This window comes from Denticeps clupeoides, chromosome 2 (genome assembly GCF_900700375.1).
Source record: "Denticeps clupeoides chromosome 2, fDenClu1.1, whole genome shotgun sequence".
In the NCBI taxonomy this organism is placed as follows: Eukaryota; Metazoa; Chordata; class Actinopteri; order Clupeiformes; family Denticipitidae; genus Denticeps; species Denticeps clupeoides.
The window spans coordinates 38848739-38861596 of NC_041708.1; the positions used below are offsets into that span (position 1 = coordinate 38848739).

Here is a 12858-nt window from a genome sequence, read left to right on the forward strand (position 1 = left end):
AGCCGCAGCTGCGGCCGCCGCCGCGCGTCTCCGGCCGGGCAGGTGGCGCGCTGCGAGTCGGGAGGAGGACGCGGAGGTACGAAAAACCGCATTTTCCTCTCATTTCTCCACGTTAACTCGGGCCTGGAGATCTTCCAGGCGGGCTCCCCTGCGTGGTCGGGTGGTCGGGTGGTGGGTCGGACCTGGAGATCTTCCAGGCGTGCTCCCCTGCGTGGTCGGGTGGTGGGTCGGACCTGGAGATCTTCCAGGCGGGCTCCCCTGCGTGGTCGGGTGGTGGGTCGGACCTGGAGATCTTCCAGGCGGGCTCCCCTGCGTGGTCGGGTGGTGGGTCGGACCTGGAGATCTTCCAGGCGGGCTCCCCTGCGTGGTCGGGGGGTGGGTCGGACCTGGAGATCTTCCAGGCGGGCTCCCCTGCGTGGTCGGGTGGTGGGTCGGACCTGGAGATCTTCCAGGCGGGCTCCCCTGCGTGGTCGGGTGGTGGGTCGGACCTGGAGATCTTCCAGGCGGGCTCCCCTGCGTGGTCGGGTGGTCGGGTGGTGGGTCGGACCTGGAGATCTTCCAGGCGGGCTCCCCTGCGTGGTCGGGTGGTCGGGTGGTGGGTCGGACCTGGAGATCTTCCAGGCGGGCTCCCCTGCGTGGTCGGGTGGTGGGTCGGACCTGGAGATCTTCCAGGCGGGCTCCCCTGCGTGGTCGGGTGGTGGGTCGGACCTGGAGATCTTCCAGGCGGGCTCCCCTGCGTGGTCGGGTGGTGGGTCGGACCTGGAGATCTTCCAGGCGGGCTCCCCTGCGTGGTCGGGTGGTCGGGTGGTGGGTCGGACCTGGAGATCTTCCAGGCGGGCTCCCCTGCGTGGTCGGGTGGTGGGTCGAACCTGGAGATCTTCCAGGCGGGCTCCCCTGCGTGGTCGGACGGGCCGGTGGTCGGGTGGTGGGTCGGACCTGGAGAGATTCTAGGCTCCGCAGTAAATTCCACTGCTGTTGGTTTTTCATGAAACAAACCTTTATGACGTGATGGACACTGGCCATGATAACTACAACTAAATATAATAATTCATATAATATACTTTAAAATGTCTCTTCATTTTCCTTGGCGCTCTTTCCGTCTGTCTTTCCATCTCGTGGACCTGATTCGGATTGGGGACCAGGTCCAGATCCAGAAGATGGACCAGGTCACATCGGGCCTGTTGGTGTTTTTGAGATGTTCTGCTTGCAGACAGTTGAATTCTTTTCTCTTTTTTTCCTCCCTCTGAGCTTAAGACCTTCGTATGAACAGAACGGTTCTATTCGACTCTGCAGAAATCATTAGGAAGATCCTCTGGTTTTGTGGGTTATTTTAAGTGCCGTGGATGTTTTTATGGTTGGATGGACGGTCCGATCGTTCTCTGTTCTTGCTGATGTTTTAAGTGCAACAGGATGTGAGATGAAACTTGTTTTGTTTGGTTCTCCATCTGGAGACATTTAACATTCTGGCAGCAGGTTTAATGTGATTAATATTTATACTTTGCCGTGTGTTTTAATACCTGTTAATAGTTCTTCTGCGTTTTTTTTCCATGGTTCCTGCTCTGAAAGGAGTTTTTTTATGACCTGATATTATTGTTTAATTTCAGCAGCAGTAATCTTGACCCGTTCGTTCGTGCCGGTTCTGTGTCTTATTAGAACGTGGTCTACCATAACTCAGCACTGGCTGTGTGAAGGCAGCACTGCTGTTCATTCTGCTGCTGGTGACCAAGGTTCCTGTGCTGTGCTACAAGGATTAGTACAGAACACTGGAGAACACCATACAGGGCCTTTACAGAAGGTCTTCAGGTTATTTGGGGCCGTGGGTCTGATAGCAGGCGGGCCGGAACGTGAACATTAGTGCTGAGGCCGATGGGGAAGTGGAACTGTTCTTGCTCCGGACCTCGTTACACCACGCAGGGGGAAGTTTTGGGAACTGACGTGGTCATGTTGGAATAATCGGAACGACGTGACTCAGAGAGTCAGGAACCCAGTCGGTTCTGGCAGCACATGTTGCGCTTGGCCTGTTGCTCGTGTTGGATGTTAGTCATACGAGGATCACTGTTGGTAATGCTGATGTTCGGAGGTGCGAATGTTCCAAACAACGTGAGAACCAGATGAAGCAGCTGGTAGAACGTGGTGGGGGTTGCGCGTCCAGCAGGCAGAAACAGCTGCGTTAGTGTTAATGTAGGTGTGGACACAAACATGGCAGCTGAAGCACTGAGATCCAGCAGCTCAGGAACAAGTTCACCTACGCTGCCCATATCGTTGTTTGTGATTGGCTCCTTTTAATAAAACAGTTTCCCATGAGCCTTATCTTATCTTTACTGTAGGAGTACTGGTCCTGTTGGATTTTTCCAGAATTAATAAGGTCTCAGAGCTGAAATCTGAACAGGTTCTTCTGTTCCTCAGTATCACATATTTGTGTAGAGTTATGATGAATGCTGGGGGTTCCAGCTCCAAAAAGATTAAATCCAGAATGGGAAAGACACAAATGACCTCTGGACCTGATTTGGATTGGGGACCAGGTCCAGATCCAGAAGATGGACCAGGTCACTATGGGCTTGTGGGATTTTTTTTAAAGATGTTCTTCTTGCAGAAAGTTGAATTATTTTCTTCTTTTTCCCTCTTTCTGAGTTTCAGACGTTTGTCCAAACAGAACAGTCCTATTCGATTCTGCAGAAATCATTAAGAAAATCCTTGCAGGTAGTAGAGTAGGAAGCATTTACTATTCCTCCACCTTGGATCCAGAGATGACCTCTGTGGCAGGGTCAGTGAGTGACGTGAGCAGATGCTCCACAGCCTTATTTTCCAGTTTATTCTGTCTCCTGGTGGAACCTCTGCGCTTTGAGAGGCACTGGAGGGAGGAAATAAAATAGGTCTTATGTAAACCGAGGAGGCCATGTGGATGGCGGAGGATAAACACCAAGCAGCTGCGCAGCAGTGGCCTTCCCACAATGCCCTGCTGTCAGGGCTCAACAGAGGCAGGAGATGGGCACACAAAGGCCATGTTTGCCCAGTCCATCCAAGCACGGGTTTTTTTTAGAGGAAAGTGGACCTTTCCCAGGGTTCTGCAGCATGCTCCTGTAGAACGTCAGTAATTGGGGAGGGGGTCGGATGATTTGTTGAATGGCGCTTTAGGTTGGACCTTGTCAGTCAAGCTGTGGCGTCTTCGGAGATGTTCCTGTGTGATGCACTGGTCTTGGCTGCTACGTTCTTCTCGCTCCCTTTTCAGGGTGTCTGCTTGATTGAACGATTTCCAGATGCCGGCACTATAAATACCTATAACGACGTTCTTCAGCCAAATGGAACCCGTGTTTTTATGGTGAGGACCTGCTGGGGTTGGAGGTTGCTAGGTGGTGAATGTGACAGTGGGTCCTCCCCTCGCTGTCCAATCAGACGGCCACAATGGTGACACGGACAGAAGGAATGCTGTGGATGGATGGATGGTGTGAACTGCTTTATCAACACAGCCCCGTGTGTGTGTGTGTGTGTGTGTGTGTGTGTTTGAACTGTGGCCTTCACAAGCTTTGCAGTACCATAAAACTTCAAAGCGTGAGAAGCAGCTGAGCATTTTCCTGAGAACGCTGTAACCCGGCAAACACACTCTGAGTCAAGCTACACTGTGGATCCCATGGGCCGTGGGGTTCTAGTGTGAAGAACCCAGCACTCTAGTACATGCCCTAAATGGTGTGTGGGAGCTGATTGGCGGCTGAAATCTGACCAACGCGCTAAAAATATTCACCTGCTGTAACAGAGCTGAGACCCGGCTGCCCCACGGAAGGTGGGTTGAGACTAACTTAGCAGCAGAGGGTTCACAGGGTGACCCTGTGACAGCTGTGAGGATGTGACACGACGGGGCATCTCCTGCTGACTTAACTTAACAACGTGGAGAACATCAGACCATCAACTGAGGAAACCTGAATGGCGAAGTGTCCTCGAGTTGATATGATATGGTCTATGACTGGTCCTTGTGGAGGCTCGGCCTCCATGCTGTGATGAATGAGGTATCACGAAGAACTGCCAGAAGAGCACGTTCCACTCCATGTCCATGGAGCGTCAAATAATCAATTTCTTCTCGTTTGTAATTGGATGAATCTCAGGGGATAAAACTGGGATTCGCTGAGGGACAGGAAGTCGGCGGGTGGGGCCGCGAGTGGAGGTGGTGAGGAGAGGCGTTTCAGGTTATCACCTCAGTCACATGATGTCAGCTGGGCGGGGCCACGTGTGGCTGGATTTTTATGACACCGCGTCGTCTTCGATAAAACACCTGAAACAGCAACGCTGCTGCTGAATGGGCCCAGTGTTGTGCTGGTTCACTACAGGTTTTACACACCCAGTAAAAACCATGATCACGTGTGTGTGTGTGTGTGTGTGTGTGTGTGTGTGTGTGTCTAACTCTATTCGTGCTGTGAATACAGATCTCATAGCTTTTTTCTGTAAAAAAAAAAAAAAAAATGTCCCTGAGCAGGACACTTAACCCCGAGTGTCTCCAGGGGGACCATCCCCGTCACTACTGATCCGGGCGTCCGGTAAATGCCGTAAATACGGCCATTTCAGTACTGGAGCAGGGGACGTGCAGGGTTTCCTTCCTGGGTCACGTGAGGCGTATCTGCAACAGTCCCCCATTCATGGAATTTTTCTCTATAAAACGAAGGAATGTGATGCTGGTGATTTACCTGCTGGGCGCGGTACGTGGCCACGCCCTCCCCGCAGCGGACCATAAAATACAAAGGGCAGCCGGTCAGTGGGGGCTTCCAGAGAGCCCCCAAGTGAATTTTAACCTTCCCAAATCCTCCCATCATTCTGCTCCACTGAGGAGGGTCACACCCTCCTACCTCACATCACTCCGATCCACCGAGGAGGGTCACACCCTCCTACCTCACATCACTCCCACACTGCTCCACTGAGGAGGGTCACACCCTCCTACCTCACATCACTCCCACACTGCTCCACTGAGGAGGGTCACACCCTCCTACCTCACATCACTCCACTCCACTGAGAAGCTAAAAACTGAAAATATTTAAATGTCTCCTGCATATATTTCATAAAAAAGTTAGGAGTATCTGCCAGATAAATTGTTGGTTGGAGGAGCTGTGAGGAGCTGTGAGCTAGAGGAGCTTTACTTTCTTTGAGGCTGGTTCTCCGCTCCTCTAAATAATCGTACGAATCTCGGCCCGCATGTTTACATCAGCGTAGACGCAGGAATGCTGGAACTGTATCCGCTCTGTCGTGTTATCTCATCTTCTATAAACCTGCTGCTACTGTGGGCGGAACACGTGGAAGATGAGGAGAATGATGATGATGGTGATGGTGATAAGCGTGGCGCTGGAAGAGCGTATCGTCTGTGACATCACTGCGGAGGAAGTGCTGATAAAATGCACTTCCATACACCGGATATAGCTCCGCGTGGAAAGATCATTCCGGAATCTTATTCCACTGATCCATGTTCTCACACACACACTTTAACCATAGAATGTCATTGTGGACCAAGGAAATGATACAGGTGCCTTCACAACAGTAACGCATATGAGACATGTTATTGATTGTTAATAATAAATATTGTGATTATGAACCTGCCTCCTGATCATATCCCACGTCGGGCTAACATGGTTCCATGTTGGGTCTGGAATTCTGTTTATTTGGCTTGGCGTTTGTGTGGAGCTGCGTGTGATTGTGTGCTGAGCATCTTCTCAGCCGTTCTGGTATCGCGGCACATTTGTTTTGGTGGGTTCTAATTGCTCTCATATGATGTGGTGTTGAACAGCACGTTCCTTCGTTCCTCTAATGATGTGGTTCAGATGTTGTCTCGCTGCTGAAAGGGATTGATTATTGGCTTATGATCTCCACTGCTCTTATCAGACTGTGGAATTAACGTCTCGTGTCGTCTTCATCACATCATAAAGATTCGTTCATGAAGACGTTCCAACATAAATTTTGTTGACTAAATCAGCACAACTGTAGAGTAGAAGCTCCAACTGTCTGTAAAACACAGATCCAAAGCCTGCAACTCCGACCTGACGAGGACAACGGACGTCTGATGAGAACACCGCTCGGCCACGCTCAGGTGTTCCATCCTGGTGTTTGGTTTGGGAGGAGAGATGTGTGCTGGTCTCGTCATGATTGCTTTTTGGATGCCGTGTTTGGGGACGAGGCGGTTGGCGATGTGGCCTCACTCCTCCAAGGTTGTGAGTTTGAATCCCAGCTTGGACCTTGTGTGGGCGGAGTTTGCATGTTTTCCCCCAGTTCTCCACTTTCCTCCCACCATCCAAAGATATGCACCCTATATGGACTGGTGACACCAAATTGACCGTAGCCGTAAGTGTGTGTGTGTGTGTGTGTGTGGGCGCCCTGTGGTGGCGTAACAGGATCAGCCGCGTTCGTACTGAATCCACTTTCATTTTGTCTTTTGGGAACCAGTTTCATTAGAACCACAGCGGTTCCGTTTTATGGGCGTGTATTCAGTGGTGAAATCAGACCCAGAATGCACTGCTCTCAGCACGCTTGAGTGCTCGCTGCAGACACGCTACGTCCGCTGGTGTGGTGGCAGCGTGGCCCAGTCTAAGCTGCTCTGGTATGAAGAGAAGGATTCTGTGTAAAGACGGGCGTGAACCTTCACTGGTCTCACGGTGGATGATGGATGAATTGCAGATGTACAGAAGAGTATAAAGAGGATCCACCAAAGGCGATTACTTTATTAAAAGCACTTTTTAGTTACGTGGTCAAGTGGAGAAATTTCCCACCTCGATGTCGCTTCAGGTTATAATTCTGCTGGTTAGAGCAGCTCGTGGTTTTTTATGCATTTAAAGCTGTCAGATATCCAGATTTTTCAGATCAAGTTTCAATCAAGGGGACCAGGAGTAAGAAATGCTGCAACCATCTCACTGCCTCCTGAAAGCCATGTGAGGAATCATCATTAACATTCCCAGTGTCCATGTAGGTGTGTCCCATTAGAATCATTCTGTTTTCCAGAGCCTGGAGGTCGAGAACATCTCTGAAAAGTAATGCCACCCAGATCTGCTTCCAATTCCCACAAGTGCCTGGACGTGGATTAAAGAGGTTGTAGGACCTAATAGAACATGTGTGTTCCCGGTGTCGCCCCTGTCATCCCCAGAGTGATGATGCTGGGTGGAGGATGGTGATGTGTGGATTCCGCTGAACTTCACGCTGCTCTCCAGAACCCCAGACGTGATACGTCTTCGTCTGACAGAAGGAGAACTCTTCCCATGGCCCAGAGAGGCCGTCTTATCAGCAGCTGTAAATGCTCCAACGCCGCGTCTTCTCGGCGGCCGTGGTTCCTGAAAGGCCACCTGTGACAGCTCCTCTTATCTCAGCCTGCGAGGACGGTTCTCTGTTCTTCCGTCCGGGAGCCCAGAGCAAACATTCCAGCCTCCGGGCTGCGGAACGTCCGTCTCTACGGTCCCACAGGACTCCTTTGTCTCTCTGCTCGGTGCTGTTTGCTGCTGAGACCTTAGACGTTTCTACTGTCTGTTCCACACAGCACCTTGCGGTGAAATACTGGTGACAGCAGAGACACCGTCCTCTGTCCTCAGTCGTGGGAAACCGCTGCGACGTTCCTGCACGAGACACCCCTCCCTCCCCATGTGACTGGCTAATTTATGGTGCTGTTTACCAGCATGCACATGTGGAGCACCACAACATCTGTGCAGCAACTGAAGATGAGCCGTGAGGTTCTGGTGTAGAAATGCGACACTCAACTGTCCCCTCTCTTCTGTGCTGAGTGACACCTGTCACGACCTCCACCCGTCACCGCGTTCCTGAAATGCACGATCCTTTCCCTGCAGGAAGTGGTGGTGGTCCGGTTCCACCTTTACTTTGGAGTTCTGTGGAGCTCTGGTTTCTTCGTCAAGGGGACCTCAGTGGCACCATGGCGGATCAGGATTCGAACCGGCGGCCTTCTGATTACGGGGCCGCCACTAGAATGAAAAACGGTGCATGAACCAGCTAATGTTCTGCTGATTCCGTTGGTCAGATGAAGGTAATGTGGACCTCTCTCTGTGCAACGAAACCTGAAGGTCACGGTCATGCTTCACTTCAGAGTCTGGGAGTGCCTGCCCCTTCACCCATAGTGCTGGAGAGCTGGAGCAGGGACATTCTGAGGGAACGAGTGACAACATTCCTCAGGGCTGGAATTTGGACCTGACATCTCTTCATCTTCATGTTATCTACTGGGAACGCAGTGCAGTGCAGCAGCAGGAGATGGTGGTGGTGGTGGTGAGTTAAGGAAGTGAAGATCAGCTCATCTCTCCTCCTCTTTGCTGCTCTTATCTCAGCAGGCTTATAAAACCCCGTCCAGTTTTCTCTCACACACACACACGTCTGTGTCCATCAAACAGTCCCGTCCTCTCTCCTCGTCCCCTTTATTGCACTGTTGTTTATTCGAGGTGACAGTTAACACTGCAGTGACAGTAGCAGCTTTCCCAAAGATTCCCCGAGTGTCCGGTTCTCTCCTCTCCGTCCAGACATGACTTCTCAGCAGCGGACCGTGGGATCAGAATCTGGGGGATTACGTTCCGCTTCTGGAGCCGCCGCATTATTTCTCAGGGATCAGCTGTCCCACCGGTTCTCCAGTCAAGTTGCGGGAGGTCGGAGGTCAGCAGAATTCCTCTCTAAATACGTTTCTCTCTCTTCAACTTCTGGTACACACACACTTTTACTGGAATCTGTTCTTTCATGGGTCAAAGGTCACGGTGACGTCTGACACCTGAGAAAGTGTCTGGTGGAATAAATGTTCTCCATCCGTCTCTACTGGAACGCTGTTCCATATCTCATAGTACTTCCTGCACGTTATCCTGTCATGTTCCCACACCAGTTCCACACCTGGAATGGGAGGAGCTCCGTAGCCACACCCATCTGTCCAGTGCAGGTTCTCCCTGGTTATCTGAACTTGTTCCAGGTCAGAACCTGGAGACCGAGCACTGGGAACAAGGTGGAGAAGATGATTCCACAGGAGTGTTCTTTGTGAAATGAATCGGTGTTCTCTCCTCCGCGAGAGCTGCCTGGACCTCCGGATCCGGTTTCAGCCGCTAAAGTGGCTCCATTGTATGAAATGTTGGTCGGCGAGGGGTGACGAGTGGGAGGGGCTCTGGGCCCATGAATGGAGGGTGTCCTGACCAATCTACGTGAAAGTGAAGAAGCCACGCCCTTTCCTGCTGCAAACAAGGTCATTAAATACAGCAGACTGGAGAGAGAGAGGCGTCATCAGAACCGTCCGGAGCTGACGAGGGCATGGCCCCGCCCCTCGTTCCCAGGCTGCACCTGGGGGCTCATTATGCTGGAGATCACCTTTGGACTGCTTCTCTCAGTGCAGCTCTGGTGACCCCTGCCGTGCTTTAGGCTCGGCCCAAACAGGGATGTGCTCAAGTGACCCCGCCCCCTGCTGCACTAATTGCCCCTGATTGGCCGAACATAAAAGCCGCTTTCTGTGGGACAGAAGCCGTGTGGGGATGAGAGAACCAGGAGAAGCGCATCGCACGTTTACATTCGCTTCATCTGTCTAGGTCTGGGGTCATGCAAGGGACCCAGAGGTCGTGACCTCTGTGTGTGTTTAATGTTGAAAATTGTCCTGCTGGGGGCGGGCGGGTGGAGGGTTGTGTGTGTGTGTGTGTCCTGCAGCCAACCCCCAATCTCTGCGAGAACAGGAGGTAGAACTCTGAGGGTCTTTGGAAACGAGCTTTTGTTTGATTCTGGGTCCAGAACGTTAAACAGCAGGAAGAGGAAGAGGAGGGCCCTGGAAAACCACGGCCTGGGTGGAGCCAGAAGGGAAGAACTTCTCAGAAAGTGTGTGTTTTATAAAGAAGTTCTTTATGGAGCTCATAGAGAGAGAGAGAGTGAGCGGTCGGTGTGATGAGGAGGAGGAGGGACCCTGAAACCCACCCAGGTGTGAACGGAATCCCACCATGCAAATGGGCCGTTAGCGCCTTTGTTGGCCGTTTCCCCCGCTGATGAACTTTCGTTCTGATGGAGCTCAGAGCGTCTTTGAAGCTGCAGACATCAAAGCCGCCCAGAGGCGCTGCTCCCACTTACGCCGGTCCCCCGGACTCCCACAAATCCCAGTTTTCCACGTCCATCTTCATCACACACACAGTCTAACTCTCTACGTAGCGACTGATGTGGAATGAAGGTTCTTCTTCTAACACCTCACTTTCCCTTTACAAGGTTCCGTACGCGTGTGTGTGTGTTCCACTCCGTGCTGCGGTTTGTGTGTGTTTGGGAAAGAAGGTCTCGGGGTTTCTAAGCGATTTTAGGGTTCGGTGAGAAACAAAATCATCAGTCACCATCACCACCCCCTCACAAAAAAAGAAAAAGAAAACACACTCACACACTCCTCCAGCAAGTATTTTCCCTCTCTTTCTCTGACGGACACTTTCCCTCCTCCTCCTCCTCCTCCTCTTCCTCCTCCTCCTCCTCCTCCTCCGTGGGGCTCAGGTTTCGAGTCCCCTCAGCCCCCCTCTGATTGGACTGCTGGGTTTGACACGGCGAGCTGAGTGCCGAGCGTGAGGACGTGTTTCAACAGATGGTGCTGGAGAGTGGGAGTCATCAGAACGCCGGAACGTCTGTCTCACCGCGTCTTCCTACGGCCAGGATCCTCCGTCGTGCTGCTCAGGTACCAAAACTTACTATGACTGGGTTCTCCGCTGTTCCACGCTCGCTCCTGTCTGGGTTCTCTGCTGTCTGGGTTCTCCGCTGTTCCACACTCGCTCCTGTCTGGGTTCTCCGCTGTTCCACGCTCGCTCCTGTCTGGGTTCGCTCCTGTCTGGGTTCTCCGCTGTTCCACACTCGCTCCTGTCTGGGTTCTCCGCTGTTCCACACTCACTCCTGTCTGGGTTCTCCGCTGTTCCACGCTCGCTCCTGTCTGGGTTCTCCGCTGTTCCACGCTCGCTCCTGTCTGGGTTCTCCGCTGTTCCACGCTCGCTCCTGTCTGGGTTCTCCGCTGTTCCACCACGCTCGCTCCTGTCTGGGTTCTCCGCTGTTCCACGCTTGCTCCTGTCTGGGTTCTCCGCTGTTCCACGCTCGCTCCTGTCTGGGTTCTCCGCTGTTCCACGCTCGCTCCTGTCTGGGTTCTCCGCTGTTCCACGCTCGCTCCTGTCTGGGTTTGCTCCTGTCTGGGTTCTCCGCTGTTCCACACTCACTCCTGTCTGGGTTCTCCGCTGTTCCACACTCACTCATGTCTGGGTTCTCCGCTGTTCCACGCTCGCTCCTGTCTGGGTTCTCCGCTGTTCCACGCTCGCTCCTGTCTGGGTTCTCCGCTGTTCCACGCTTGCTCCTGTCTGGGTTCTCCGCTGTTCCACGCTCGCTCCTGTCTGGGTTCGCTCCTGTCTGGGTTCTCCGCTGTTCCACGCTCGCTCCTGTCTGGGTTCTCCGCTGTTCCACGCTCGCTCCTGTCTGGGTTCTCCGCTGTTCCACGCTCGCTCCTGTCTGGGTTCTCCGCTGTTCCACGCTCGCTCCTGTCTGGGTTCTCCGCTGTTCCACGCTCGCTCCTGTCTGGGTTCTCTGCTGTTCCACGCTCGCTCCTGTCTGGGTTCGCTCCTGTCTGGGTTCTCCGCTGTTCCACACTCGCTCCTGTCTGGGTTCTCCGCTGTTCCACGCTCGCTCCTGTCTGGGTTCTCCGCTGTTCCATGCTCGCTCCTGTCTGGGTTCTCCGCTGTTCCACGCTCGCTCCTGTCTGGGTTCTCTGCTGTTCCATGCTCGCTCCTGTCTGGGTTCTCCGCTGTTCCACGCTCGCTCCTGTCTGGGTTCTCTGCTGTCTGGGTTCTCCGCTGTTCCACGCTCGCTCCTGTCTGGGTTCTCCGCTGTCTGGGTTCTCCGCTGTTCCATGCTCGCTCCTGTCTGGGTTCTCCGCTGTTCCACGCTCGCTTCTGTCTGGGTTCGCTCCTGTCTGGGTTCTCCGCTGTTCCACACTCGCTCCTGTCTGGGTTCTCCGCTGTTCCACACTCGCTCCTGTCTGGGTTCTCCGCTGTTCCACGCTCGCTCCTGTCTGGGTTCTCCGCTGTTCCACGCTCGCTCCTGTCTGGGTTCTCCGCTGTTCCATGCTCGCTCCTGTCTGGGTTCTCCGCTGTTCCATGCTCGCTCCTGTCTGGGTTCTCCGCTGTTCCACGCTCGCTCCTGTCTGGGTTCTCTGCTGTCTGGGTTCTCCGCTGTTCCACGCTCGCTCCTGTCTGGGTTCTCCGCTGTCTGGGTTCTCCGCTGTTCCACACTCGCTCCTGTCTGGGTTCTTCGCTCCTCCACGCTCGCTCCTGTCTGGGTTCTTCGCTCCTCCACGCTCGCTCCTGTCTGGGTTCTTCGCTCCTCCACGCTCGCTCCTGTCTGGGTTCTTCGCTCCTCCACGCTCGCTCCTGTCTGGGTTCTTCGCTCCTCCACGCTCGCTCCTGTCTGGGTTCTCTGCCGTTCCACGCTCGCTCCTTTCTGGGTTCTCTGCCGTTCCACACTCGCTCCTGTCTGGGTTCTCCGCTGTTCCACACTCGCTCCTGTCTGGGTTCTTCGCTCCTCCACGCTCGCTCCTGTCTGGGTTCTTCGCTCCTCCACGCTCGCTCCTGTCTGGGTTCTTCGCTCCTCCACGCTCGCTCCTGTCTGGGTTCTTCGCTCCTCCACGCTCGCTCCTGTCTGGGTTCTTCGCTCCTCCACGCTCGCTCCTGTCTGGGTTCTCCGCTCCTCCACGCTCGCTCCTTTCTGGGTTCTCTGCCGTTCCACGCTCCCTCCTGTCTGGTTAACCGGGTTCTCCAGCCGTGTATAGAACGTCTCTGTTTGACTGGTGAAATTCCTCACTGTGGGATTAGATCAGTTCACATTCCTGGAATATTACATTTCTGCTCCCACGTGCCGCCCAGCGCGTTTTGATCAGAG

General features: G+C 53.5%; 2 protein-coding genes across 3 annotated transcripts in view; one reads left to right on the forward strand and one right to left on the reverse strand.

The window, feature by feature from the left end:
* Positions 1–112: 112 nt before the first annotated feature.
* Positions 113–9285, reverse strand: LOC114774973 (extensin-like). Its single transcript, XM_028966436.1, has 3 exons — positions 9224–9285; positions 8836–8933; positions 113–972 (listed from the first exon to the last, which is right to left on the reverse strand). Exons 1-3 carry the CDS (start codon positions 9283–9285, stop codon positions 113–115), a joined length of 1020 nt encoding a protein of 339 aa, XP_028822269.1.
* Positions 9286–10450: 1165 nt separating this feature from the next.
* The window catches only part of sulf1 (sulfatase 1), a 19155-nt gene continuing 16747 nt past the window's right edge, over positions 10451–12858 (forward strand). Inside the window, exon 1 of one of the 2 annotated variants that reach the window (XM_028969858.1) lies at positions 10451–10621. The gene's annotated coding sequence lies outside the window, so the exon portion shown is untranslated. The remainder of the gene's footprint in view (positions 10622–12858) is intronic. The other variant, XM_028969859.1, reaches the window with a different exon arrangement.